At 33.6% G+C, this 26,327-nt stretch overlaps 1 protein-coding gene across 1 annotated transcript; it reads left to right on the top strand.

Moving 5' to 3' along the window:
- The first annotated feature begins 14,126 nt into the window (after positions 1 to 14,126).
- On the top strand, positions 14,127 to 25,723 carry LOC147389906 (protein SPA1-RELATED 2-like). The gene is made up of 8 exons (XM_086417910.1): positions 14,127 to 14,296; positions 14,635 to 16,217; positions 16,944 to 17,101; positions 18,679 to 19,495; positions 21,052 to 21,198; positions 22,497 to 22,814; positions 22,902 to 22,961; positions 24,719 to 25,723. Exons 2-8 carry the CDS (start codon positions 14,679 to 14,681, stop codon positions 24,908 to 24,910), a joined length of 3,231 nt encoding a protein of 1,076 aa, XP_086274036.1. The 5' UTR covers positions 14,127 to 14,296; positions 14,635 to 14,678; the 3' UTR covers positions 24,911 to 25,723.
- The last annotated feature ends 604 nt before the right edge of the window (positions 25,724 to 26,327 follow it).

Raw genomic sequence — 26,327 nt, 5'->3', positions numbered from 1 at the left:
TATCCCATGATTTTCTATTTAAATAATAATTATATTAATGCTTGGTAGGATTATATCCTACCAATAAGTCCAGATCTAACAAACAAACAAAAAAAGGATTTCTAATCTAACAACAAAAAAGGAAAAAAATCAAGAAAAAAAGGATTCCAACTCTTGTGTGGTGGAGAGAGTATGTACCTTATGACAGTGTAACAAACCCATAGAGACTCATTCCTCCTCTTCTGAATTAACTATTATGTCTATCTATGTTGGGTTGGGTAGTGGGTACAAGAGATATTAAAGAGAGAGAGAGAGAGAGAGAGAGAGAGAGGTGGTGATGTTATTGTGAAGGTCTACAAAATGGGCATTGCAAGTTTGATTCTTATTCTATCTATAATCGATTTTTATCGTTAGGAGTTCTTTTGGATTCCCTCTTTGTTTAATTTAAATTTAGTCTAAATTTACACAATTTGAGACTGCTTAGTCAGTTCAAAGTCAGCAGAGAGAAACATAGAAAAAGAGGAGGGAGATAAAGGGATGGGTAATGTTTAAGAAGTTGGGGAAAACTAGGGAAAGCAAAGAGAGAGGTTTAAGAAGTTAGAGAGAGAGAAAGAGGAAACTTAACATAACTTAAAGTGTAAGTTTTGTGGGGGTATTTTCTCCGCAACATTTTACGGATGTCTTGTTACAATTTTAATTAAGTTTTGTGTTGTTTTACGGCGAGACCCACCTGAATTTTAGCATCCAAGTATCCTACATCCCGCAAATAAACGTAAACGTTTCTGTTTGCGTTGGTCTACAGTGCAAACAAGCACAACCTTATTTAGGGATATTTACAAAAAATTGATCAACTTTTGACAAATTTACAATTCTGGCTCATTGTTCACTTTAATTACCAAACTGATAACAAATTCAGAGGTTTTTAAAGTGACAATTTCATAGGTTAAAAAGTGATTATTTACCCTTCTAAAAAAAAAAAAATAGCGAAAACGTGATCATTCACGTTTTGGTAATTAAAATAAACAATTTGTTGGAATCGTAAATGATTCATTTTCAACTCACGAAATGGTAATTCACCCTTTTATTTAAACATTAAGATTATTGAGGTCCATAGTAAATTTATGCCTACCTATTTGCATTTGGAAGAATATATGGAAATACTTTGATATATTTTTAAATTGAACACATACTCCCTTGATTATGGGTCTTCTATATATGATATTCTAATGGTAAATGATAGAAATAACCAATCTTTAATTTCTTGCCTTTTTTTTTCCTTAAAAATCTAATAAGATCACCTCATATTCTCCCCGAGAATTAATTTCTATTAATCTAGAACCTATGTATGGTTTTTATTATCTATTGAATGAATGAGAAGAATAATAAATGAATTTTAGATGATTTTGTCAAATTAGTGAAAGTTCGAAGATTATGGGAATTATTTATTTATTTTTTGTATCTGTGCGTGTGTGGTGGAATCGAGAATTTATTAGAAGAATAAAAAAATATGAAAACTTTTACTAAAGACTTTACCAACTAAGCTAACTGACATTTATACCATCATTTTAATTGTAATTTTAATTTTTTGTAGAAAAATCCTAAATTTTTTTCAAAAATTTGGAAGCATTGATTTTAAAGATAGTAAAAAAAAATATATAAAGGGTTGAAATCAATTTTGAGGAATAATTAAAGCAATCGTGATTTTGTTTATAGATTTGAAAACAAAGTTGTTTCAATCATTTTCTATTACAGTATTTCAAATTCTTTGCATCTAACTTGAATTCAATTTTTTTATTACTTTCTATTAATCTCTTATTCAACATCATACTTCAGGGATACGTCTTCACTTTGAAAGACAAGGGGGTATGCCAAATATTCACCAAGAAAATGCAGTGTATCTTAAAATTACTACACACTAAAATCAGTTTTTGTTTTAATCATGATCATCATCATGATCATGATGAGAACGAGAGTAGGACATGGCCTACTCACTTAGCAAATGGTTGAGAAAAATTGCTTAGCCAGCTCAGCTAATCCAAGCAAAAAGAAAGCAGTTAATCTAAGTAAAAGAAGAGTCAGCATAGATCTAGACATGGTACCTATTCTTCGTCATTTGGTGCCTTTTCTTGGGGTCAGCTTTTGTTACGCTATTTGTCGTACATATTATAATCGATTAATGACGTTAGTTGGCTCCACACATATAATAATCGATTAATGTAGTAAGTCTTTGTTACTCACCTTCATTAAGTTACCTACGAAAGTATTGTATTCTTCCCTATTTTTAATTTGCTTTTTGTACGAGAATTCATGTCACCACATCACCAATCTTCGAAAGTGAAATGTAAATAGTTCAAATGATACTAAGAACACATTCAAATGCATATTATCATAGTCTATATTCTTTTTCTCAATCACTTTTTTTTTACTGTTTATATTTTTGTAACGATTTTCTTTATTTTGTTTTCTATGATAGTAAAGATTATTCATGATTCTTTTTTTTAAGAATTCTATATATATAAGACAATACAATGAACATTGACACAGAATTCAAATCCAAAACTTTCTTTGTCAATGTGTGACATTTTAAATACTAAATTGACTTTAAAGAGAAAAGAGTGTGGTTTACGTAATCAAGGTGAAAGATTTTGAAACCCTCCTCCCACACACCAAGTGTAAGTTGTAATCTAAGGACATTTTTAAAAAGATATATTTTAGACTCTAATTCCTTGGACTGTGACTTAGTGGGACAGACGACCAGGACTCAAAAAATAAGAAAAAAAAAAAAAAACTCAAATATATTCCACTAATCACATGCACAGAAAATTAGAGATTTGCTTTTTGTATCTCAAGAAAAAAAAAAATCTATGATTTTATGGATATTCCACGTCAATTGAGTGTATTTAAGTGTCTTTTTTCTAGTAAAATCTATGATTTTGACTACTGCAACTCCTCTTTTCTCCTTTTGTTGTATTATTTGTGCTAGATTACTAACTCTTTTTTAAATTTAAAAATTATTTTCTACTAACAAAACAAAATTTAAAAGGTAAAAAAATCATTACAAGCAACTTATTTATTTAAGAGAGATTTACTAGACATACCTATCTGTTGTAATTTTATTTACAAACACTCCCTTACTTTATCAAATTTGTCATCCAACAAATCTTACTTTTTTATCTGGTTATGAATTATCAATTTGGCAATCCAACATCACAACTTTCTAAATTTCATGAAAAAACTCAAATTCAAAATAACAAAATTCAATTTTTTTTTTAAATATTATGACTGTAGGTGTTGAAAATGGATGGCTATTGAATTCCCAAATTCAAAACTAAAATTCAATGATGAAATTAATTTTTTTTTTGTCGATTTTTCTTTTTAGAGTTCTTATAATTTTGTCCTTTACGGTTCTGTGACATGAGATCAAGTTTTTGAATGCCACACGTTAATATGTTTGGGATCCACTCCAAAATATGTTAAATAACAACTTAATCTCATCAATTTGAATTTTATGACGTGGATCCCCACTCCAAGATTTGCTAGATATGTCCGAATTTCAACATAGTTTTTTTAATAAAAATGCAATTGTAACTTGTAAGGCTTGTTGGGTATTTTTTTTCATTTAATTTTGCTACAATTATGGAGAGTATATAGTACATGAATCATTTCAATCCTTAAATTTTTAATTAAGATGATTTGAAATCACCAATATTGACAACTACCAAGGACGACCTGCACATTAATATCCCACCTTGCCAAAATCACACGTCAAATGGATTTGAGAAAATGTTGTAAAGTTACTCGTCAACTCATTGACTTTCAATTTCATTTGGGCAAATCAAAATGTAAAAAAATGAAAAAATTATCATCATTTCATCAGCTAAAGTCTTAAATGGAAAATTTGTAACCATTTTCAAACTCAATTGTCTCTTTCAACGTTCACTTGTGTTGGAAGTTATAAATAACCCCTTATTGGACATTATTAAATCATCTCAATCGTCACTTGGAGTAACAATTCAACTGAATCCTATTTTTAAAATATTTTCTTTTGTTCTTGTAATTATGCTCATATTTAATTGTCTCTTTCAACAATTTTTTTTAAAGTTTTTCTCTTATATTTTTTGGAATCTTTAACTTAAATGATCTTTCTTGTTAGAGTTGTAATTGACCTTTGAATCGTCACTTGCAATAACAATTCCGCTCGTGAGATTTGAATTAACAAGCTCATCCAAATCAAATAAACAAATCGATCATTTTTGAGTTTTTGACCAACTCCCCTCACAATTAAAATGATTTAAAACAAATATTTAGGTAACTTGTAAAGTTTCAGAACTATGGCTTGAACTAATAAGAACAATTGAATATAATTTAGGAAAATTTTCAGTGTCCAACTAATGATTGGTATTCGAAGCGATTTAATAAGATTTGTACGATTAGGATGGAAAGTGGGTGTGAATCGGTATGATTTTTTTCTTGAAAAATATTATTTTTAAGTGTGATTGGGTACTTTTTTGTCCAAAGTGACTTTCCCACCTCGGGAGTTGCCATCTTACCTCTAGGGAAATAATTTTTTCACGTCCCACCGTTGTTCTCTCATAATTACGCCACCACCTTTAACCCTTATTTTTAAATTTTCCAATATTCAATTTTGGGAATTCATTTTCTCATGATCATTTTCCAAGAAATTTGTATTCTCTTGAAAACAAGTTCCCTACAATCATACTAATACGTAGGGTTGGGCTAAATATTCATGAATCAATGGATCTAGAAAGAGTGTTACATAGCACCATTTTATATCCCAAACACGACGGATCTAATAAGGAGTCTGAGGGGGGAATTGCTCCCACAAAACTTTTTTGGATAATCTTAAATATCCTTTAATTTGAGATACCTCTTATATTTTCAACTAATTACATGTCCTATTTTCTCCCATTCCCTCACCTCGCTCCCCATTTTGCGCAACCCTCCCTTCTCTTTTTTCAAATTTTTGAAAATGACATTATCTCTTGACTTAGGCCTTCTCTCATAAATTAAATGAAAATGACCTAAATATCATTTTCTTTAACATCTAACCAAAAACCCATGAATTTCTCTTCAAAATCATTCATCTTCAAACTCTTCAATTGTATCATTAATTACAATTTGCCCCCAGTACTACAAGAAAATCCTGACTCCACCCCTGTCTCCTACAACAGGACAAAGTATTAATATCTATTACCTCTTTTTTTTTTCATTTAAAATTACATGCATTTCGAGGAAGTAACTATTAATTTTCGCATAACGTTTTACCCTTTTTTCTTTAGTATCTTAGATAGCACTTCAAAATTCAAACCTTCTTGCTTGAATAGACCTGAATGAGGTATGGTGCATTGTATGCTACCATGAGTTGACACGTGGATTCTTTGTTCACCCCCCCCCCCCCTTCCCCCTTCCCCCTTTTTTTTAACATCAAATTGGTGGAATCGGTCTATATTTCAGATTCACTTGGATGTCATGTTAGGGAATCTAATTATAATACCATGAAATCTTCAAACTAAGGAGGTCATCCTAAAAATTATCAATTTATATGACTCTCCTAACCTCACCAAAAACTATGGATTACCGAATCAAAATTTCAATTCAAAATAACTTTTTATGTGACTGGCTATGTTAGAGTAGATTGGATTTCGACACACTGATTTTTCTTGTGAACATGAAATACTATGTAATTTAAATACAAGTGGGAGAGTAAATATTTTAATCAACTGTACGGACAAATATTAAAAAAAAAAAAAAAAGAACTTACATGTAGAGAAGATTTCTTATAATATTTCCCCTCTTGGGTTTTCTCAAGATTTAACTGGGGGACTATAACGGTGGGTTGTTGTGGTAGTCCTCCCTGAGATTAGTCATGGTGCGCGTAAGCTAGCCCGGACACTCGGTTAACAAAAAAAAAATCTTCTAATACGTCATACAAAAATTTCTTCTTGTAAATCCCATTAAATTATTTGATTTCTTAGAAATTATTGTTTAATACCTCACATCTTTTAAAATGTGCCTGTGAACAAAATCGCACATGTTAATTGTTTGAAAGCTTGGCTGAGGCGGCTCTTATTTTTTCCTAAATCAGCAAGTTTGTGGTTGTTTGATACTTGTTACGGTCACATGTGTTGGTTGAAAGCCTGACTAAGGTGGTTCTAATTTTTTCCTAAATTAAGTTTGTGGTTATTTGTTACGGTCATACATGTTTGTTGAAAGGCTGATGTGACTAATATTTCTTAAATCATTTCTGTCATTGTTTGATATTTACACAAAAATACAATGAGAGAGATAGAGAGAGGGTTTGAGGGAAGAATCGTGATGATTTGATTTATCCACTCACATGGCATACTCAATCGACACCCCTGACATGACATGTTCGGAGCTGTATATAGATCTTCAATCCTTGAGATACACAACTGCACTTTCAAAAAAAAAAAAGAATATTCCAAGACATACAAATCTACGATCCCAAATGTGTCACATCAGGAGTGTCGATTGAGTATGCCACGTAGGTAAGTCAAATCATCACGACTCCTTGAGGGAATTCTCTAAAGGATGTAGAATTTCATAAAATGTATTCCTTGCCCCCCAATTATCACCCCATCGTGATATTTGGGATTCAATTTTTGAATGTATATAAAAGGTAATGAGGGGGAAAAAAATGCATTGGATCCATTATGACCAGCCTCATCAGTATTGACACAAGACAAGGCTTGATGACCCATGATGAATAGGTGAACTTAATTGTCCAAAGCTTGATTTTTGTCAATTCCTTTCCACAAGTGATCACACATAAATATATTTTTTTGGATAGCAAAATGGGTCCCTCAACATTATTTGGGCATCCATGGGTCTCCTTCCATCCATGAAACCTTATCCTATATATGTCTTATTCCATGCATCAATTGTGCTTAGTGATATATAAAAATGAATGACCATTCTCGTGATGTCCAATCAACATATCTTACTCTTTCTATAGTGCACTATGTTGCTTGATTTTGAGTGGTTCATGTGGCAACCTACGAACCTAGGTGATATTTCAATAAGTTTACCATGTGGACATAATTTAATTCATACCACATGGTACAAACTAGCCCAAGAAGTGCACCATTGTTTATTTTTGCAAGAAAAGAGAAACCTCTTTTTCAAGTATATCTTTCAAGCAGGGGAACAAGTATTGTGGTTAATTTGTGGAGCCTGATAATATTGGTTAATGAGAAGGTATTGTAAATCAAGCCACACATTCATACTTATCAAGTTAGGTTTCATAGGTATTTTCGTAATTTAACTAATATTATGTAAAATCCTACTTAGGTTTCATGGGGTATTTATATTCTTTGTTTTTGGTGAAAGGCTGTAATTTGGAACGGTGAGTTTTCTCTTCATAGTGGAATCAGTGTGATCCGTGGACGTATGTCAATTTAAAGAGAATCACATAAAATCTCCGTGTTTCTTTGTGTGATTGCGTCTTGTCTTGTGTTTGTTTTTCGATTCATTTTCTTGGTTCGATTTCATCTATTTTTTGTTAACAACAAGAAGATAAATTTCACTCAAAATTCACTTAAGAAATACAATGAGAAAGTGTTAACTGATGATAATGTCAACATATTTGTACCATAATCTAATCAAGATAATAAATAATATTAACCTAATAGTAAACTTAGTCACATAATGATAACGATTTGAAGTAACAAAAATATTTTGTTGTAATGTCCATATATATTAACATTCCATTAACATTAACATAAAGAAGTTCCTTTCACGTATAGTATACTCCATTCAATGGCTCTTGGTAATATTATCAAGGGGTCGTGTTGGAGTGACTTCAATATATATCGACGAAAAACATCTATGATTCCTACCCACTTCCACGTCAAGATGGCGGTATGAGGTACAATCTTGAAGTCATTTTTAGCAGTATTCATTATCAAATCCAACTATTAATAATGATTGAAGCGTAGAGTACATTTGCATACAATGTATCTAATATAATATTCCATTAATATTTGCAACAAAAAAGTCTCATTCATGTATCATACCAATTTTTGTCCTTTCGACGACATGACTGACAAACATGATGATATTCGGATTCCAATGTGAGTCTATGATGGTTAAATTTGGTTAAGAGTAAGGGTAGACTAGATTAACTTAGAAAGATTTTAAATCTTACGATGAGTCGTTCGATTCATATGGATTACCAAATTGGCAATTTAATTAACATTACATACCTCTAAATTTCATGGAAAATTCAAAAAGAAAAGTCTTTTCATGTCTTGATCCAAGGTGTTGAAAATGACTGGCTACAGAACTCTAAAGTTTAAAATTAAAATTCAACAATAAAAAATAATCTTATTTTTAATTTTAATTTTTTTAGAAAGTTGTTAAAATTTTAGATTCTACGTGTTGGTGTGATCATGAAATTTTCGTTACTTAGTAAGGAAAGTGCTTTATATCGTTCCCAAATATATTTTCCTTCAAGTTCAAACATTATATTCTTGGTAGATTATAAAAGAAGCATAACTAGTTCTTCAGTCCAGGAACAAAAGATTATGCAATGGATAAGAAGAATCATTGTCTTCCTCCCATTCATGATTGTTTCGTTTCTTTATTATAAATACTTTTTTGGAAGATTTTGAATCCAAAAAATATGTTGGAAAATGTTTATGAAAGTAATGTGAGAAACATTGAGATCGACCTTGTACCCCCCCGGAGAATAAGAATATTATTAGTTTCCAAGAATGTTGAAATCGACCTTGTATTTAATAGTTATCCGTCCCACCCACCCTCTTTTTATATGAATCACGATATGCAAATGAGTCGATGACAAATATGCTCTTAAAAAGTTATTTATAAAATTAAGAACCTTCTTTTCTTAGTCAATGTAAGATTATACTTTTAGATAAAAGTCGAATGCTTACACATAAGATAGGAACTCAAATAAAATTTTTATATCTCTTCAAAAATTTGATCAACAAAACTAATAAGATAATGACCGAAAAATTTTCAACACCACCAAGCCCTATTAAAATATAAAATTATTATTAGAATTTTTCCAACACAATTGATAATCACTTCCTAGATGTTTTTGACTTTTTGTTTTAAAAATCATAAACCAAACATATGGGTGATATGTGTGTGTGTGTGTATAAAGTTGTGATGGAGTGACCTTAGCCTGGACCCTCATATCACACTTCTTGATTGAAAGTGGATAGGAATCATAGATGTTTTTCATTCGTATCTCTATGAAAATAACCTATGATTCCCATACACTTTCATGTCAAGAAGTGTGATATGAGGTTCTAAGCCGAGGTCACTTTAATATTATTGATATATATTGGGATGCTTCATGGGATAATAATTGTGATAAAATTTATGACAATGATTTTTGTCTAATATGGGTTAGAAGTTTCGGAGTGAATTGATTTTTGGTAAGGATGATCTCCTCACCATAAAGACCATCATCATCAAAGATTAGCCCATTCCAAAATTTATAACCCATAAAAAATAAAAATAAAAACGTTATATATATATATTTGGGGATGGATCATGAGACATATGTAAAAATAATGCAATAACAATATTTTTTCAAAATATGGGTTAAAAGTTTTGGATTGAGCTGATTTTTTTGTAAGGATGATTTCTATCATGAGAAGATCATCCTAAAAATAAATAATAATAATAAAAAAAATCAATCCAATCTAAAGTTTCCAACCCCATAAAAAATGACCCAGAATGTGGATCATTGATTTTTTACTAATAATCTGTAAATCACTTTTGATAGACTTAGAAGTTTCAAATTAAGCTTATTTTGTGTGAGGATGATCTTCTCACCATAAAGACCATACTCACAAAAAATCAGTTCAATCCGAAACTTCTAACTCATATTTTGAAAAACCAATCAAAGGACATATGAAAAAGCATATGTAAAAACAATGTAACATTAATAAAATTTTAAAATATGGGTTAGAAGTTATAGATTGAGCTGATTTTTTGTGAGGATTATCTTTATAATGGGAAGATCATCCGGAAAAAAAATCAGTCCAATTTGAAATTTCTAACCCCATTAAAAATGATTTAGAATGTGGATCGTCGATTTTTTATTAATTTTTACCAATAATTTGTATATCACTTTTGATGGATTTAGAAGTTTCAAATTGAGCTGATTTTTTATGAGGATGATCTTCTCATCATATTGACAATCCTCGCAAAAAATCAGCTCAATCCAAAACCTCTAACCCATATTTTGAAAAACCATTATTTTTACATATGTATACATGTCCGTGATACGAAGCTAACAAGTTTTTCCAAATCAACTTGGCCAGGCGGTTCAAACAAGTTTTAATACGGAATCAACTCAAAATTGAAAGTTGACTCAATTAAGTTACGAGTCGGCTTGGTGAGTTATAAAACATTGATTTGATTTATCGTACAATGAAAAGATCCATTTTGTACAACATACACGTGGGTTAACTCGATCTCTGAAGTCTGAACTACCCATTCTTTTTTAAAAGTGTACCCTTCAATCAAATATTTGGTTGAATTGGTAAAACTCCAACCCTTCTATTTTATTAGCTTCTTCTTCTGGAAGATGAGCAACTTTTTCGATGATATCGATGTAATTGCTTATGAAATGTTGAATCGTATTGGAACCTTAAAGAGATAAGGTTATGAGGCCAAAGTCTGTTTGATAGGGTTGAATTGCAACAATCTCTTTATACATATAATAGAAAAGTCTCGTATTCTCAACAAATTTGAATTTGTTTACTAGAAACGTGAGTTTTTAATTTCTTGATCCAGGCATGCATGGCAAAAACGTGGGTTTTATGATAATGCATACCATTGAATTTTTCAATCTTAACAAGACTTATGAAGATGACTCAAAAACAATACGGAATTGGTGGGTTTTGATGAAGTCTAATCAGATTGGGTTTGGGTTAGAGGCGTCAACCAGCGTAATCCATTTTGACATGTTTAGCTATTTTGTCATTTACATGAAATTTTAAATATATCACTAATTATTTAAGAATTTTTTTAATTACTTATTTTTTGTGATAAAATTTAGTTTATGTTTGATGATACTTAATTTATGTTGATAGATATTGGTTTATGGTTGTATGATTTTATCTTTAGAAATGGTATTTTATTTTTGTGGTTGAAATGGAATTAATTTTTTCTAATAAAGATTATAATTTTATTAAACATGTTATATATGAGTTGGGTTAGGTATACACATTTATAAATGGGTTGGGTTTGAATTTAAGTTTTCGACACGATTATTAAATAGGTCGAGTTTGAGTTTGATAAATTTTCATAATACCTTTACCTGAACACGGCACGACTCGGACCATTGCCACCCCTAATTAGGATACATGAGACGTACCAAGAGGATTTGGGCAAGATATGGTGCTCTAAGAGGCCAGTTGTCTTGCCCTTACTAGTTGAGCTTACAGGTCCAGACACCACGTCATTAGGAAAAAAATAGATGAAACTTGAAACCAATTATTTACTTGTGACATATGAGAAGTTGGCTTCGCCTTACTGGTCGAGCCCACTGGTCCAGACATCCTGATTATCAGGAAAAAAATAAAATAGATGATACTTGAAACCAATTATATACTTGTGATATATGAGAATATCAATGATCTTGTGTTTATCTGTAGAAAACATTTGATGGGTTCCATACACCGTCATTTGTTATTGTCTATGATGTTTCGTTTATGATTTTTATTAATTTGATAATGTTTTATAGGTGTTTTATTCCTTTGGCAAGTGAAAACGCACATGTTTCTAAAGGGTTTATTTGTAATTTTAAATATTAATTGAAGGGTGATTTTGAAATTGCATAGTAAAAAAAGTTATTTTTGTAAATTTTAAAAACTAACCAACCTGATTTCATGTTCGTGGGAGTAACTTTCTTTATTTTTTGAAAAAACCAAAATCACTCTCTTTATATTAAGTTTAAATGTTAAACTGGGGCAATTTTGAAATTTCAAATTTTGGTGTGGAATCACTCTACTCCGCCTTCTCTCATTATAATAGTAAAAAAAAAAAAAAAAAAAAAGGAGGAAAAAAATCAAGTATCCTTGTCGGAACTTTTACTTTGATGCGATGTGGTATCCTCACCTCCTTGGGAAGTGCGACTAACTTTATCCACACCTTTGACTTTAAGAGTATAAAGAAAAGGTAGATCTTCGATGTTTGTAAATGTTTGTGACATCATTTTCCCAACAACATGGCAAACGTGGTACCAATAATTGCCCAATCTCAAGAAATTGATTCCTCGAAGTGTTTCTTGTTTTTAATACCTTATAACACTTCTCGAGTAATATATTGAGAAAAAAAAAATTAATATCTCATGCATTAGCCCTCTAAGGCTCGTGACCTAAACTATATTTAAAATGATTTTTTTTTTCAAATGATTCAATCAAGGGCTTTGAAAATGAACGACCATTGAACTTCCAAAATTGTGGACTAGTAGGAATGTGGGGTTTCATGTAGTCTCCAAAATCACACCCTTGGTAATATTAGTTTTCCTTACTTTGTGTTCGGATACCTATTTTGCTCAATACCAGAACAACAAGGTTCAATCTTCACCTTACCTGAGTTCTCGGCTTACCGCAACAAGGAGTTTCTTTTGTGATCGCTTGCCCTTCCCCTATCTCGGTAATAGTCTTGATAAATCCTTGTTGTTGTGGTAGCTTAAAGGAGTAGTTTGAGATTGGTTTTGAACTTTCTCCGTTGCTTTAGTACCAACCCCATAACGATCACTTTTACAAAAGGTATTACGAGTTAAAATGTGATTTTATTAATTGAACAAATAATCTTCGTGTTCTTGCCCCTATTTATATTCATATTTGTTGGAGGAATACAAATTTCATGTTAAACAATTCAATTATACACTCAACTCTCTACCCGAAAATATAATTGTCAATCGCTTGAGCTCATTTGAGCCTTAACCCATTCAGCCTAACTTGACAAAACTCAAGCTTGACTTGAATGGAGTGATTTCTTTTTTTTGTAATTTTATAAAAAATATTAAAGTTATGCACATCCAAAGTCGTTTGGAGTCATTTTATATCATTTTTTCGTCAAAATATATGTCCAATGTCCATTTTAGTTGAAAAATGGTTAGAAATAGAAGTAAATATACTATTTTATAAAATGTTTTAGCTGCTTTTGCCTAATAAATATGTATAGGCATTTCTAACCCCGAGGGGTTGGCTCACTCAATGGTAATTTCAGATTGATAAGCAGTTAATACCCATAGGTCGTGAGTTTGATATCTAGTATGAGCATCAATTTCTCAGGAGCCACCCGTGAGGACGCACCACTCACTTACTTGGTGCGTGTGATGTTCGGACGTTGCATGTACCCCGGAGCTAGTCATTGGACAAGACCATGACCTATGGACTGGATAAAGCCAAGATACAGGCCCGGTCCCTTGTCCACAAGAATGCCCGGTTATTAAAAAAATATATATATTGGGCATTGCTAGGCCTAGCCCGAGTTATATTTAATGGGTTGAAATATTTTTAGTTCAAGCCAATCTTTGTGGGCTTAAGATTGTAGTTGTGTTTTATTATTTTCTTTGTGAGTAGGTTAAATGCGTCAAGCATTTAAAGTTTGTGGATCCCTAAAGATTGGGCTGTCAAGGGGTCAGCTCCGCCTAGCTTGGTTTTGCTATAATTCAACCCTAAAACTCTAATGGGACTCAAATGGCTAAGCCTTAATCCATTCCATAAGGGCCCAAGTTAGGTCTGGTCTTAATTTCATGCTTGATTGGAAATTTCTAACCATCTAATAATTAATATTTAATATAATTATTTTTTATTGGACTGAATACCAATTAAGTCCAAACCCTACTCCACCAATTTTATGGGCTTGAGAATTATAAACCCAATCCCACTCTACCGGTTCAAGATCAAGGCCCCAATTATTGTTTTCTTTCATTGGGCTTGGGTGATTAGCAAACCAACGGGGGCCCAAGAAGGAAATATTTTGATATTGGCAGGTAAAATACGTTAATTTCCGTGACAGTTCAACAGTTTCAGCCATTCAATATCACTGGCATTAGCCCGGGATGTTAACAGCACTTTAGGATAAAGCGTCGATGGCTTCGTCTTATTGTACTTTTTTAATTCTATATTCGTGTCTTGCAAAGAAAATGATAAAGATGTCTCATTTTCTCTGGGGCTGAAAGCGAAGATAGAATTTGTGATATTTTTTTTCAAAAATTTTCTAGTTCGGGCAAGTTCGTTCGTGACCACTACTTTTTCGAAGAACTCTAGGGGTCTCTCAGGTCTCGATTTCTGTTTGATTTTTGTGAATTTGGATTTTGGATGTTATTTTTATGAGCTCTGTTATAATGTTTTTTTTTTTTTGTAGATTTCTTTTTCGAATTCCATAATATTAGGGTTTTAATTTCTATTTCTAGGGTTCTTAGACTAAAAAGTTCTGATATCTGTAGATTGTAAATTTGTTGAGCGATTTGGGTGTTGTTTTGCTATTTTTGGTTGATTTTTCATCAATGATTTCTTAAATCGCTGAACTTTATAGATCAAAGATTAGTGTTTGATGGATGACATTGTTTGAATTTGAAGCTATTGAAGTTTTCTTCTGAACTACTTGATTCGACAGAGCATGTCGACCGTTTCGTTGAATGTATTCTGTTAGTCTACGTTATGGAAGGAATGGGCGATGAAGTGGTTGAACTTGAAGAGATTGCACACCTCAAAGGGAAAGAGAGCAATTGGCCCGAAAGCTCACCGAGGGTATTTATGGATACTTTAGAGGGTCACGGCATTAACAAACGTTTGGCCTCTGAACTTCCATTGACCATTCCCTGCAATACGGATGATGGCGGGGACATGATTGAGGAGTTAACATTGAACAATTATGAAAAATCGAACTTTGTTGTTGTTGGTAGCTCAAATTCGCAGGAAGTTATCCCAATTAGGCAAGGCCAATGGCGACATTTATATCAGCTAAAAGGTGGGTTGGGAAACACGAGTTCACGTGGGGAAAATGTATCTAAGGATAAAGAGCCTGTAAAACCGGGTGACGAAGATGACATTGGAAGTATTTTTCGACCAGAATTTTGGGTTCAAAACCATCAATCTTCTAAGCAATCCAATCAAGACCATAAAGGGTTTTCTGAACGGTTATTAAGTAGTGATAATAATGCCGTAGATGGCATTACTTTATCCCCAAGTGGTACCCGGACCAAGGTTCTGTCTTCGTCGGGTTTTACTCAGTTTTTCGTTAAGAATAGCTTGAAGGGAAAGGGTGTCGTATGTAGATATCCCGAAGCTCGTGAAGGGTTTGGTGTCGTGGGCACGGGTCAGAATAATGAAAAGGCGGCTTGTGTTACTAAGATAGTTTCCAATACATCAGTGAATTTGGGTGCAAAACCTAACGATCCATCAATCCATGGTGTTGAGGGCGCAGGTCAGAAGAATGAAAAGGCAGCTTGTGTTACTAAGATAGTTTCCAATACATCAGTGGATTTAGGTGCAAAACCCAATGATCCATCAATCCATGGTGGTGATGGGGCCGGTCCAGATTCGTTTAATGATGGAATCAGCTTAACAGAATGGCTGAGACCTGGGTTCCGTAAAGTAAATAAAGATGAGAGCTTGCGTATATTTAGGCAGATTGTCAAGCTGGTGGATTGTGCACACTCTCAACAGGTCGCTTTGCAAGATTTACGTCCGTCTTCTTTCAAGTTGTTCCCATCAAATCGAGTTAAATATGTTGGTACATTAGCTCAGAGAGATTTGTTAGAGAGTGTAATGGATCTAAATGTTCCCAACTTGGAGCATTTTTTGAGTAGGAAAAAGTTCCTGGAAGAGGGTTTGCATCCATTGCATAATTCAAGTTTAAATCAGCAAAAACTTGGTGAGAAAAGGAAATTTGCTAGACAACATTGCCAATTACGGGCTAGATCTGGCTATAAGCGTGAAATGGTTCAAGAAGTTGATGTTCAAAGTATTGACTCACAAGATTCTGGTTACTTTTCCATTGAACGATATAACTCAAATTCAGAACATAGGCCTCAAAACAAGTCTAGCATTCCAATTGTGACCAATAGCACTCGACAGCTGTCAATGTCTGATATTCTTCAGTCAGAAGACAAGTGGTATAGTAGCCCAGAGGAGCTCAATGAGAGGGTTTCCACATTTTCGTCAAACATCTACTGTCTCGGGGTTCTTCTATTTGAGGTGCGAACATAGTTACATTAGCCCTGTTTATGTACTTAAATTTTCTTCTTATAAAATTACTTTCTGCTATTCAACATGTTGCCTAGTCGGTTTGATGCTATATAACTTTGACATGGACCTTAAAGCCTGATGCACTAAAGCTCCTATAGTGGTACCCGATGGTAGAATAATATATTCTTGTATTATAAATACTGATAGATAAAAGCATTCTATATAGAATATGCAAAATTGATTGATAGAAAGTGCATAAACTAACCAAGCATTGATAAAGGCACAGTGACAAGGTCGGGTGTGTGGAATAATTTCACAAGGGAAAAGTTCAGAAAAAACTGGCAAAAGTCGAGAAAATTAAAAATATAATTAATTTATTATTTTTTTGATAGGTATAATAAATATATATTCAAAAAAAAATTATGGAAAATATAAAATGCACCTTTCATATATTAAATATATTATGAAACTAACTTACACATTTTCATATTATAAAAATGTAGTTTTAATATTAACAGATTCTCATATTAAGCATAATATGAAAAAATATTTTTGAAAACCTCATAAATAAGTAGGATTAAATCTCTCATTGAAAGAGTCATGAATTAATCACGATTTGTTTTTAAAAAATTAGCAATTATTGTCATTAGGATAAAAGTACATGAAAATATATCTGTGATTTATACAATATTTATTTGTACAAATATTGGGACTAATTTACTCTCTTTCTATCAGTTGTTATGCTGTTTTGATTCATGGGAAGTGCACGCCACAGCAATGTCGGATCTTCGCCATCGGATTCTTCCCCCAAAATTTCTATCAAAATATCCCATGGAAGCTGGTTTCTGTTTCTTGCTTCTTCATCCAGAGTCTTCATCACGGCCAACAACAAGGTAGTAGTACAGAACTTAATCCAACTATTCCAATGTATTATATCTCTTGAAATCTACGTTATTTAACATGGAAATGTGTGTTTGTGTCACACATCATAGACCTCAGAATCTCCAGCATCCCAAGATATCCTTACAGATATATGATAATATTGGAATGTGTATTATTAACAAATGTGAATATCAGTTAATAGAATTACAAATTGGAAATTGTAGATACTTGAAAACTACTAAAAGGAATAAATGACTATGGTATGGTCTTAAATAGCTATATGCATGTTTTGTGTGCAGCACTGGCAACGTTTTTTAAAGAATTGAGTTTCTCTTTTGCGTTGGTGGAATAGGACTGGTTAATTTGGGTTAAGCACTTGGGACAAGGTTTCTTGGTCAAATTTTTACAGCATCTGCTATTTGGAGTCGAATTTTTTTATTTTATACACACACACACACACACACATATATATGGGTAGCGTTCTTTTGACAAAATCCTAGACAACATTCTAGACAAAGCATTTTGTCTTATAAGGGCTAAAAGTTTCGGAATGGGCTGATTTTTTGTGAGGATGATTTCTATGGTGAGAAAATCATCCTCATAAAAAATCAGCCAATTCTGAACTTTCTAACCCTAGTTTATAAGTTGAAGTTTCATAAACTGTCAAGTTTCAGAATTGGCTGATTTTTTGTGAGGATGATCTACTCACTATAGAGATCATCCTCACAAAAAACCAGCCCATTCCGAAACTTTTTAGCCATATAAGACAAAATTTTGTCTAGAATGTTGTCTAGGAGTTTGTCAAAACCCTATCTATATATATATATATATATATATATATATATATATATTATTTTTTATCCAAGGTGGTCTTTTTCATTTGGAGATTGCTGTCTTGAACAAGATCCTTACCTTTGACAATTTGATAGTCCGAGGTATTATTTCAATTTTAATTCCGTATGCAAATCCAATGCTGAGTCGATTAATCACATTCTAATTCATTGCTACTTTGCATGGGTGGGCTTATTTCTTGTCTCTTTCATCTTTCTGTGTATTTCCCAAGTTTTGTTTGTTCCTTTTTTGAGAGTTGGTAAGCTGGGACCTTTTGGAGGAGAGGACAGATTCTATGGTACTTACTTCATTTTGCTGTTTATTTGGGGTTTTGGAAGGAGAGGTAGCGACATGTTTTTGAAGGGAAGGAGCAATCAGTCTAGGAAGTCATTATTAGCATTTTTGGTATGATATATATATTGTGTCTAAGTTGTTGAATTTAAATTTTTATTTTTTATAGATGGGTTACGCTTAGTTAGCTGGAAAGCTAATCTTACTTTTCTTTTTTACTCAGAGGCTCATCTCGACCATCAATCTTTTGTTGGCGCAAATATAGTATGAAGAACTATTATTTTTTACTCATGTTTTGAAGGAGAATTTTCTAATATTTTCATGTGTATGAAGCATGTCCTCTATATATTAAATTATGATATCTACTTCCTCCCCAAATCTTTGGGATGAGACTTTGTTGATATATCTACTTCTTAAGCTCTATGAGAAATGTATTGAAAAATCTATTATATTCGTTGTATGACAGGGAAATCCTACAATCTGAACTATTATGTGAATCTCAAGAGTTGTTGCCCGAAGATCATTTGCCATTGTCTACTGATGAAAATGAGGCTGAATCAGACTTATTGTTTCATTTTCTTACATCTTTGAAGGAACAAAAGCAGAAGGAGGCCTCCAAGTTAGTTGAAGACGTTGGGTGCATAGAGGCAGATATCGAGGAGGTTGAGAAAAGGCTCATACTAAGCACACCTGGGGTTAAGTATGCTTCCAATACAGGAGAACCTGGGTTCCTTCTTCAAGGTCCAAGGCACTCGGAAGTGTCAAATACGATTGGGGCCAGGTTAATGAGGAATATTATCGAGCTTGAAAATGCTTACTTCTCCATGAGATCCCAAAGCCAGCTTCCAGAAGCTGATGCCATAGGTCACTCGGACAAAGATTTACTAAGGAAACGAGAGAGGAGGTTTCCGGTACAGAATGAGAGTGATGGGCAGCTTCTGAATCAGAAACCTACCGATCGTCTGGGAGTGTTTTTTGATGGTTTATGCAAGTATGCTCACTATACTAAGTTTGAAGTACGTGGAACACTAATAAATGGGGATCTCCTTAACTCTGCAAATGTTATTTGTTCTTTGAGTTTTGACCGTGATGAAGACTACTTTGCTGCTGCTGGCATATCAAGGAAAATTAAGATATTCGAGTTTCAAAAACTCTTGGATGATTCTGTTGATATTCATTACCCAGTGATTGAGATGTTGAGCAAATCTAAGCTCAGCTGTGTTTGTTGGAACAACTACGTAAATAACCATTTAGCTTCAACTGATTATGATGGTGTGGTTCAGGTACGTAATTCTTGTGCATTTGAGGGGTTTTACCAAAAAGGAATACTTGGTCAGAATGTCAGTATGTCCAACCCCCATGCCACCAGGTTTTTCGTATACGTGGCATAGATGCAGATTAGTCTGTCTGATTATCTAATAAATTCCACCTTGGAAGTGAATCACCCTGCCCATGATTGATTTGATCAATTTTCCTCTTTTCCTTGTCTTCTTTTCTTTTAAGTAATGAAAATACGTTTACATTGCCAAAATTTGATCTAAGTGATCATAACATTTCCTGTTAATATGTTTTGTCCTGGACTGTTTTGAATTGTTTCGACCATTCACGAATGTGATTGCTAGATTTTCTTTGGATCAACTGGGGTAATGTTTTTCACATAAGCTTTCTTTCTAGGATGAAAATCATCAAATGAGGCCCGACTCCTGACCCTCTTTTTTTTTTCTTCTGAAACGTGGTATCCCCATTGACAGCAGACTAGACTGTAATCAGGCTTTTGCCCGACCCGTGCTTCCAGACATATCCGACAGGACTAATCCACGGTTGCAATTGACCCACACGACACATGCAACATTTTAATCAAGATAGCACCAATTCCTGACCCTCTTTTGAATAGACGACTCCTCACTTCCAACACTTGTGCAGTCTGCAAATGTGCTGATCTGTGCATAGGGATGGATGTCTGATATGCTGAACATCCTGAACCAAGTATTTTTTAATGACAAAAATTCCTGTACATACTTTAATTTTATTTAATTTTTATTATTTTTATTTTTTATGGTTTGTCTCTTGCAACCAAGCTAATGGGTTCTGTTTTTCATGAAATTTGATTTTCTTATTCTGAATTTCTCTGGAAAGTTCTGTGGAAAATTAACCAAAATTTTTTCCTCCCAGTATTGTAAATAAAGCTTCCAGTCTTCCATAGAATAGGACAAATTCAAAAAATCTCAGATTAGGAAAATGGAATTGTTTTCTGGAGATCTTTCGTTGAAGTTGACAGATTTCAAAACTTACCTTGTGATCAATGGAAGATACTTTAACCAGCTGAACAGCATCTCTATCGATCTACTTTTACCTTATAACTAAAGAAATGTGATGAAAAAAGCTTTTTTACGATAATTTTCTGTTCCTTCTAATAACAAAAACTTGGCTCCGGACAGTGAAATATGGAGGATTAGAACTTGTTTAGTTGAACTCAAGTCCCCAGGATAAGGTTTTGAGCTGGATGATGATTTTATGGAAAAAAAGAAAAAATGAGTTGTGAAGAAGGAACTTATTATGCTTTAGAGAAGAGTTATCCCTTAGTAAGATGGTTTGCTATTTAACTGAAAGTCAAAGGCCAGCTTCCATCGCTATTCCTAAAATTAAATTATATTTACTGTTGTTTTAGTTGTCTATTTCCTAATCATTATAACCCATTGGTTCTGTTCTATAGTTTTCCTTTGTTAATTACCTTGTTTCTTGATGAAGATTAGTTTAGGGCGACAGGCATGCATTTTTTCTTGTTATCTATTAAATTTTCGTGTAAAGCTCATAATTTGATTGCTTGAATGGACTGCAGCTATGGGATGCAAGCACAGGTCAAGGGTTTTCTCAGTACACGGAGCACGAAAAGAGAGCTTGGTCTGTTGACTTTTCGCAAGTGGATCCCACAAAGTTAGCCAGTGGAAGTGATGACTGCACTGTGAAACTTTGGACCATCAATGAGGCATGCTCTTGCTTGTCATACATTTATAATTTTTCCATTCAAGAAATTGGTGCTGTGAAAAAAAATAAAAAAATCAGAGTTACAATCTCTGAAGTTTTGATTTTATTTTTCTGAGGGTTTTATTAGGTAAATCTTGGAAAACTCCATAAAAAGGAAATCAGAAAATAATTTTTTTTGGGATATATACAGAGCCTTAAATATTCCATGCCCTAAATTATAAAGTGAAAATTGCCAACATCTCCTTCATTAGGAAAGTGAGATTAGTATAGGATGAGATAATCGCTTATTAGGCTATACCTATATCAGGCTGAAATGCAATTGTCGAGACCTCCTTTTCAAGATATCTGTCCATTGCTATTGTTTTATAGTTTTCTACCTCATCCTACCCTTGTTTTACTGTTAAAATGAATGTCTAACTCCCTTTATTAGTTCCCTTCTAAAGCGTACGATCTCTTATCCATATCCTCCACCTGAAACTTTACCTTTTCATATGTTTAAAGATACTTTATCCTCCAAAGCCCGGCTCTTAAAATTCAAATGGAAATTCAAGAAAAAGCATCAACCCTAGAATCCTGAGAAGATTTCTGAATTTTCTATACCAGCCTAAGAGGACAAGAAGCAAGAAAATTTTCATCAAATGCTATGTATGGTTTGCCACCTGGGTTTCCCTAGTTTCAGTGTTCTCCAGAAATTCCTCCTTTAGTTACCATTACAGTTTTCTATTTCTTCAACATTGGTTTCATCCTCTCTGCATGTACCGTCACCAACATGGAGATCTTTTTGGCAATAGTTGATCTGTGTGGATGATCCTTGCCATCCATTTTATTTTCATTGTCTTATACGTTGAAAAAATTATGGAGAATGGTCAAGGAAATCCAATTGTTGTATTTATTCTCACAGTTAACTTTGATCCAGAGTGATCCTTGGGGGAACCATCAGATGATTGGTTTCTTATGTGGTTATATGTGCCACTGGGCTTCTGTTCCTTTGGTCAAAGATGAACAAAGCTTTTGAGGGAGTGTGCTTCCAAGATTTCTTATTTAATTGGGAAACCTTTTGTGATTAGCTCCCAGCCGTGTATTTTTATTTTCTTTTTTTCTTTCTTTGCTGGTTCTCTTGTCGTGTTGTTTGGGGGCTATCTCAGCCTCCCCCTCATCTTTTCTTCATTTATAAAATTTTATACTTACAACAAAAAAAAAAAAATGTGCCACATGTATAAGCACAGTGTCTTCCACTAATGCAAATTTTTATTGTAGAAGATAAAAAAAAGGGCTTATTGAATGCAATTCTTTGTACAGAGGAAGTGTATCGGCACAATACGGAACGTTGCCAATGTCTGCTGTGTTCAGTTCTCTGCTCACTCCACTCATTTATTGGCCTTTGGGTCCTCTGATTACAAAACTTACTGCTATGATATGCGGAATACAAGAACCCCTTGGTGTACATTGGCTGGACATGGAAAAGCAGTTAGCTTTGTGAAGTTCTTAGACCCAGAGACCCTTGTTTCTGCATCTACTGACAACACCCTAAAACTTTGGGATCTCAACAAAACTAGTTCTAGTGGGTTGTCCACCAATGCTTGCAGCTTGACTTTTAGAGGTCATACTAATGAAAAGGTTTGTTTCTCTATCCTGAATGCTTTTGGCTTTCAATGTCTATTTTAACTCCGTTCCATCTCTAAACTTTTTCCCCTCTTTCCTCAGAACTTTGTTGGCTTGACTGTTTCTGATGGATACATAGCATGTGGTTCGGAATCAAATGAGGTGTGTTTCTACGTCTTGAAATTTAGTTCACTATTTGACAATTTAACATCAGCATTCTCCATCCATCTTTTTATGCTGTAAAATAGATGTAGTGGGGTTTATTTTTCGAATAGCATGCATGTAGAGAGCTGGACTCATTGATGGGTCCTGCCAGGGAGATCTCCTTAAATGAAAATAAACCTTGTGTAATACTTTTAGCCACACTTTTGGACTTGATCATGAACTGTGCAGATCTAATTCACACCTTACTGAAAATTTCAGTCTGATCTAATGATTCCCTGTCATGGAATTTGAACACTTTTCACTGTGGTCCTGGGTTGAATATTTTTTCTCCGTGTGCCCATTTCAAAATGGTCTCGGGTCACGGTGGTAGAACACCCAAAATGAACACCTAGGATTCACTATTAGGGATGATTTATGGGCTGAGTTCACCCATCGTTGGGCCAAAACATTCATGGGTCAGTGAGCCTAGATATATGCCATGTGGCACCAGACCATGTGTTAGAGGCATCAGGAACCAACATGCAATGGATCTCACCTTGGAATCTCCCAAGGCTAAGCTTGCTCTCAAACACTAAGGTGCTGTTTGTTAAACTGCAAAAAATAAGTGCTGAATAACATTAAGCGTTGAATTTAAGTGCTTATAAAGTTGTTTGTTTAGATGCAGAATCATGTTTGTTACACATTGTCTTTTTTATCCTTACAATCATATTATACATTGTTTGCATGTTTCAAATGCTTATTTCTTATTAAATACAATAAAATATATTATTTCTTGTAAAATTAAAATACAATTCATTTTTAAATAATAAGTAATACTCAAAATTTCAATTTATAAATAATAATTTTTATTTATAAAAGCCCACAAATTTCAAATTAAAAACAATAATGTCATACAAGTCACCAAAATTTGAAATCAACATTGAAAGAATTTAATTTGGGATGAATAATTTTCGATGGAAATGAAGGATGTGTAATTATAAAAGCATCCCACGAATTAATAAGGGCAACTCACACCATAACCAATATTTTTTGTCTTATATGGGTTAAAGATTTTGGAATGAACTAACTTTTGGTGAAGATGATCTATATGGTCTAGAGATCATACTCACCAAAAATCAGCCCATTCCGAAACTTCTAACCACTTCAAAACTAGTTTCCAAAAGAAGAAATGGACGATTTACCGTTCTTGAACTTATTTTGATGGGGTTAGAAGTTTTGTGATGGGCTGATTTTTGGTGAGGATGATTTCCTCATTGTAGAGATCATCCTCACCAAAAAGTAACTCATTTCAAAACTTTTAACCCATATAAGACAAAACAATTTGGCCATGGTGTGGGTTTATTAATTTGTGGGGTGTTTATATACTTATTCATGAGATATAAGAGGTAATATCCTTTTAAGTATAAGGGCATACTTGTCTATGCCCACAAAACAAAGGGTATACTTGTCCGTGCTGAAAAAAGCGAAGTGCTTACCGCTTTAGCACTTTTTTCAGCATTAAAATAGTACTGAATTTTTTTCACTTATTTTCAGTAATAAGTGCTGAAAATATGGAGTAAACAAACACGCTATTTTGACAAAAAGTGCTGAATTTTATTTTTTCAGCAATAAGCACTGAAAATAGCGCAAACAAACACCACCTAAGAAATACGAATAGGTGGCGAAATATGTTGTTTAGCATCCACTGATCTCCTCCCTAATTGCATAAATAAAGCCAGAGTTTCTAACTGTGTGTCTGTCTTGTTTCTTTTCAGGTTTATTCTTATTATAGATCCCTCCCTATGCCAATCACTTCTCATAAGTTTGGTTCCATTAGTCCCATTTCCGGGAAAGAGATTGACGATGACAATGGACAGTTTGTCTCAAGTGTCTGTTGGAGAGGGAAATCAGACATGGTTGTTGCTGCCAACTCCAGTGGCAGTATAAAACTGTTGCAGATGGTGTAAGGTCAATGCTTATATGTTCAATCAAGGAACATAGAAACCTACTTCTTTGGAATTTCTACGCAACTCTGAATCCCAAAGATTGGAATTGTTTCAAGGTTTTTTGGGGTGGGACCATTGAGTGGGCCCACCAGAAGCTCTCAGAAGATGATGAAGAAGCAGAAGAGAACTGAGCTACGGTAACGAGGATACCCTCTTAGTTCCATGGAACTGCTTTTTTGTTTCTCATCTCTTCCCAAGCTTACACAACCCCAAGCTGGTGAATTAAGGTAATGGGGTTCACTTGGTGGTTCAGAAATTGAAGTTCCAGGCCATTTTGACTGTTGAAGATCAACTGTGAAAGGGACTGGAAGCGAACCAATGCATGACTGTTCAATGAGACAGCTGAGCTATACTCGGTAGGATAGTATCACCCAAACTAGAGAATGCTAATAGTGTGTTACCCGAAGTAGAGAAGGCCACTGAGACATGGCAAAGCTTGTGCCAGACAAGATAAGGTGGCCATGGCTGTGACTCAAGGTTTGCAAGATGAATGAGCTGGGGATGGTAAGCAAATCAAGTCAGGCTTCGCAGATGCTTCGCATTGGAAACACAATCTTTAAGAGGCATGGAAATTATTAGATCCCGAAAATACATGATGGTGATCAGTGCTCGGAACTGTATATGTGTAAATGAGCCATTGGCACACATTTCTTCAAGTTTTCGTGTAAAGGAGGTGATGCACTCATTAATAGGGGGTGTTTATTAACGTGGTTGGATATAAACATGGTTAGTCATTTTTCCAATTCATGTAAATATTAAATGGGCTTGAAATTCCATCAGTTGCTATAACTAAGTTGTATTTTGTTAATGTCATAGAGAGAGAGAGAGAGAGAGAGTATTTTGTTATTGTCATATATAAATATAGAGGGAGTATTTTGTTGGATCTTGCAACTGTATTATTTTTTTACATTTAATTTTTGTGTAATAGTTTTCTGATAACCCCCCGCGACACATGCCCCCATAATATTAAATCTTTTTCTTGTGTATCCTGAGGCAAATGATCTCTGGTTCTATGATGGGGGTGTGTGTCAGAGAGGGGCATCATATCATCACGGCTTATTTTTTTCCAATTTACACAACTTCACATTTGGTGACTTGCATCATTCAAAATGACCATGAAGCCTTATTCCTAAATTTTGGGGTTGGTTGAACGAATGTTGTTCTTTCATTCGATGATATTTATACTATAATGGAAATTGTTCTACTTAAAATGAGAGAGTAACCAAAATAACTTAAATGAACTCATCATCAACCTCTAGTAAAATATTCATAATTTTTCTCTGAAAAAATCCATTGTCATCAACCTTCATTAGAATGATTTATTTTCTCTCATATGTAACCTCAATTTTTCAATCCATTGTCTTCAATTCATTCTTCT

The sequence above is a fragment of the Akebia trifoliata genome, chromosome 12 (assembly GCF_017979445.1).
Source record: "Akebia trifoliata isolate Shusen 1 chromosome 12, ASM1797944v1, whole genome shotgun sequence".
NCBI lineage: Eukaryota > Viridiplantae > Streptophyta > Magnoliopsida > Ranunculales > Lardizabalaceae > Akebia > Akebia trifoliata.
This window is presented reverse-complemented; position numbering and strand designations above follow the sequence as displayed.

Excerpts from the sequence above, each read along its gene's own strand:
- LOC147389906 (XM_086417910.1), top strand. The coding sequence starts at position 14,679 with ATGGAAGGAATGGGCGATGAAGTGGTTGAACTTGAAGAGATTGCACAC. Across the intron at positions 16,218-16,943 it reads TCGGGGTTCTTCTATTTGAG|TTGTTATGCTGTTTTGATTC; the intron begins GTGCGAACATAG and ends TCTTTCTATCAG. Across the intron at positions 19,496-21,051 it reads ATTATGATGGTGTGGTTCAG|CTATGGGATGCAAGCACAGG; the intron begins GTACGTAATTCT and ends AATGGACTGCAG.